Here is a 4,631-nt window from a genome sequence, read left to right as displayed (position 1 = left end):
AGTTTCAACGTTTATGCACGCTAGCAATTTGAAAGATGGGGTCTTGTTGTAAGCAGGCTATACTGTTAAATGAACAACTTATTAAAACAGCATTAAAAATAAAAAGTTCACTTTCTACTTTTCATTATGAGAATGTAGAAAATGAATTTGAACTTGTATTTATAGTTATAAATCCTATAACTGAAAGTTGCTCTGCTGTTGGTCTACTACTTCTTGAGCTGTTTGGGGATTTTTATTTTAACAAGTGGCAAAATAATAGAACAAAAACAAATCTTACCACTTTTTTGTGACTGAGGGCATTTTACAAGGTAAGTGGCCTACACACAATGTAACTTTTCATAGTTTTGGAGTGTCCTATTTGATTTATATAGCAACTTATACAACCAGTTGGCACTCAACATATTTTCACAAATGGTGAGAGTCTAGTTCTATGAAGTTACCCTCCAGCTTTTTAATCTGTCGTGCGTGCAGAGGTTAGGGCACAGGCTAACAACCAGTTGGCACTCAACATATTTTCACAAATGGTGAGAGTCTAGTTCTATGAAGTTACCTCCAGCTTTTTAATCTGTCGTGCGTGCAGAGGTTAGGGCACAGGCTAAGCAGGTAGGAGTCCCACCACTCACTAGCTGTCTGATCTTGGTGGAAAATAAAGCCCCTTTGGGCTTCAGTTTCTCCATTTTTCCAGTAAGTTTCCTCTCATCTGCACAGTTATCACATACATTGGTGTTCTGGATGGAATGAGACAGCATATCAAGTTTTCTAAATGAAAAGGGCTATGCAAATTCATGCGCCATATTTTGGTTTAATTTCAGTGGTTACCATGTGACCTTGTGACTTGTCCTGAGCCTTTGTTTGTCACCAATAACTTAGGGAAAAATAATACCTAGCGAAAGGTTGTTGTGAGGATTAAAGAAAGTAAGACACTCAAACCATGAAGTCTGTGAAAAATGTAGGTTGACTTTTATTGCTCATTGACTATATAATATATAGAAAGCATGACTAATTTTGTGTAATTTATTCCTTTGACTACATATTAAAAATCAGATCAACCTCAAAGTCCTTTCAAAACCTGAAGATTTTCTTGTGAAACCTGACATACTTTGTATTAAACTGAAGGAAGGACTTGAGGTCTGCATGACAGAAAGCAAACACTGTACAAAGCTTCGGGGGCATTTTAGTATTGACTAGTGCGACTTTTACAGGGCATTACATATCCCCAGCCAAACATCATAAATTAGTTCCACACAGCAACTCAGCATTTCATTGTACGCTGACATGTACAACAGATGGAAGGGAGGTGAGGAAAAGTCGAAATCATTCTGAAGAAAGGTAGTGCGGTGGAATGAACACAGTCTTTTGATATTTCTTCTACTTTTGTGTCTAACATCCACATGCCATTTTGAGGTCATGTAGTTTTGTCCAAACACTCCCTGGTACATTTTTCTGTCTCAGTCCCTCTGACAAGTGTGTCCTCTGTCCCCTGCACCGGCTGGGTCTACAGGTGGGCATTGTGCCTCTCAGCGAGTGGGAAGGCTGAGGCGCTCCTCAGAGACAGGCATGGCTGTGCTGCTGGCACGTGCTGCCCACTCCAGCCACAGACAGGTACAGCTTTCCATCTGGACACACACAGATCTCATAGAGTCTCTGCGAACTGCCAGAGGGACCCTGAGTCCCCTGCACCAACCTGGGTAAACACACAGTTTCAGCATCAAGTACAAGCTGTTTGGGAGAAAATGAGAGATGAGATGTTAGGGGAGGAATGAACTTGACCAACAGGAAATTCATATCTCAAAATTCTTCAAACAAATTAGTTCTCCTCGTAGAAAGTGAAATAGACATCTGACTTTACGTAAGTCATATCATAATTAACTGATTTTTTTAAAGCCTAGATCTATTTTACATGTAGGCAGGGGCTTATTCATTTTCCAAATTGGAGGGAGGCCACTTTTTTTTTTTTTGCCCCTTGTGCTAGTCCAGCTGGGGAAAATGACCAATTGTGACAACATGTTTTGCCCTTGCAGTTTGTGTGTTCAATAAACTGCCTTGCTTTTAAGTTTTAAGATGCTAGACTCCTAAAAATGCCTTTCAGAATTATTTGACAAAAATAATAGAATCCTTTTGCCAATTCACATTTATCTTGTGATCCACTATGACTTTATGCCAAGTCATCTCCTCTCCATTAGGATAAAGTCCACAGAAATCAATTCGTCTTAATAGTTTTTTCCTGTGAATGTTAAAGTTTATCCTGATTTTATTTGTGATTTTGTTTTCCTAAGATTGGTGATTAAATTCATCCTATTTGCTATCAACCATTTCCCTAACTTTTTAATATTCTTTGAAACTCCACTGCCTTCTCTTAGATGCTGAAAAGCAATAGACAGACTAACGCCAGTGAAAATAAAATGAAAGCAGCTAGATTTTCTGGTCATATTATAACTTAGCTCAACTGAAACGCAAACAAATAGCCATTGCCTGAGGTTTGGAAATCTTTTTGATAACATAAGGAAATAAGACTCATCACACTGAGCAGCCAAACCTTACCCATCCCAGGGCACTCACTTTTTAGAAGGAATTAAAATATGTTGTGGGCAGGTATAATTTTTTTCTTGGCAGTGAGGTTAGATCCTTTATTGTATGTAGCTCTCACCCATGAATTCCAGTCTACTAATAAGCTGCTTCCCTCCTGGGAGGCTGACCCCTGCCATGTGAAGCAGCGGGGACAGTACCAGCAGCATCACAGGCAGGGCTGTACCCTGTGTGGCCTGGCATACTGGAAGACTAAAGGAAATCAAATGGGCATGACTTTTTAAAAAGCAGAATCTCTTTAGGTTATCGCCCAATGCCTTGGGCTCTGTAAGTACTTGCTGTTCCCTGACGTGCTTTTAACTTGGTGGCTCTTCCCTTCCTTGTAGTTAATTGGTCAATTATTTTCCTAGTCTTCCAGCAGACTCCAGCCACTGGCAGTCCACATACCGCCTCCTCGCTTGTCTTCATTTGCCTTGATGAGAGAATATTTGATGAGAGGCCGGACGTCTGTCTCTTTACTTTGAACTAGCTCCTGGTAATAAGGAATATCAGCTCTAATTATGGGTCCAGCTGTGTGCTCCTTGTAAAAATGATGCCTAATTCATGAAAATAAGTAATATCATTTTAAAATTAAGATCTGTTTAATTTTTTGAAGGTAATACACCTTACGTGTGTAGTGACACTATGATTTAGTAGTGCGATTCCATAATCTTGATTTCCATTTCTGCATTTATTTGTTCCTCACACTGTAACTTCATAAGTCACAACCTGCAGTGGCTGCTCCAGATGCCAGATGTCCCACTAGCAGGCAGCCCTTGGACGGGTCCTGTCCACCCTCTCTAGCAGCTGCCTCTCGTGGCCTGCTGGGTGACGGTAGCAGGTGCACGTGCATTTCAACTACACCTTCCTATTAATATTCATGTAATTTCAAGATGTCATCCATATTACCACATTAGTGTCTCAAAACCCTATGACATAGTTCAGCAAAGTTTTCCCTATTCGAAAAATAAGGAGACAGGCCCAGAGAGGGCCACTTAACTTTCCTGAATTTAAACAGTTTGTGAGAGAATTGACCTAGCCCTAGGACCCGGGCTTCCTGACTCCCAGCCGAGCCCTCTGCCACTGCACCATGTTTGGTGCGTGGGGTCCATGTGCTGCCACAGGTGCCATGCTCAGGCTGGGGCAGGAGCTTGAAAGTCACAGGCCCTCTCACTGTTTAGGTGGCTTCCACAGACATTTATTCCAGCATGTTCACACAGGCAACAGCAGAACAAACAATTAAACCCATGTCACTCTCTGCAAATTGTTGTTAAGACGGAGCTATTTAAAAGAAAATTCATGGGGCCGGCCCTCTCACTGTTTAGGTGGCTTCCACAGACATTTATTCCAGCATGTTCACACAGGCAACAACAGAACAAACAATTAAACCCATGTCACTCTCTGCAAATTGTTGTTAAGACAGAGCTATTAAAAAGAAAATTCATGGGGCTGAACAATAGGCCTTGGGCCGACCCCATGGCGCACTCGGGAGAGTGCAGCACTGGGAAGGCAGCGACGCTCCCGCCGCGGGTTCGAATCCTATATAGGACTGGCCGGTGCGCTCACTGGCTGAGCACGGTGCGGGCAACACCACACCAAGGGTTGCGATCCCCTTACCGGTCACGAAAAAGACAAAAAAAAAGAAAAGAAAAGAAAATTCATGGGGCCGGCCCGGGGTGCACTCGGGAGAGTGTGGCGCTGGGAGCGCAGCGACGCTCCCGCCGCGGGTTCGAATCCTATATAGGACTGGCCGGTGCGCTCACTGGCTGAGCACGGTGCGGGCAACACCACACCAAGGGTTGCGATCCCCTTACCGGTCACGAAAAAGACAAAAAAAAGAAAAGAAAAGAAAATTCATGGAGCAATGCCTTGTATTGAGCACATGAAAAAGCTAGGAGTAGGCTGGGAGAAGAGGAGGTTAGTTGTTTGTACAAATCTATAATGTTGCATCCTAAGATTGGAATCAGTCTATAAGCCCAATCCTTGCTTTTCTTCTAGAGCATTTAAGAATATCCCTAACATGACTGGTTTTCTGGCTGACCGAAACTGAGCTTTTTTCTTTTTTA

General features: G+C 42.4%; 1 protein-coding gene across 1 annotated transcript in view; it reads right to left on the bottom strand.

Moving 5' to 3' along the window:
• Positions 1 to 937: 937 nt before the first annotated feature.
• Positions 938 to 4,631, bottom strand: part of SGCG (sarcoglycan, gamma (35kDa dystrophin-associated glycoprotein)) — a 63,241-nt gene continuing 59,547 nt past the window's right edge. The window contains exons 6-7 of the mRNA XM_008584158.1: positions 2,974 to 3,051; positions 938 to 1,719 (exon numbers count right to left, since the gene is read on the bottom strand). Coding sequence (XP_008582380.1) covers positions 1,546 to 1,719; positions 2,974 to 3,051 — 252 coding nt within the window. The 3' untranslated portion in view covers positions 938 to 1,545. The remainder of the gene's footprint in view (positions 1,720 to 2,973; positions 3,052 to 4,631) is intronic.

The sequence above is a fragment of the Galeopterus variegatus genome, unplaced genomic scaffold, assembly GCF_000696425.1.
Source record: "Galeopterus variegatus unplaced genomic scaffold, G_variegatus-3.0.2 Scaffold3160, whole genome shotgun sequence".
NCBI lineage: Eukaryota > Metazoa > Chordata > Mammalia > Dermoptera > Cynocephalidae > Galeopterus > Galeopterus variegatus.
The sequence above is the reverse complement of the archived record's forward strand: the minus strand, read 5'-3'. Positions and strand labels throughout refer to the sequence as shown.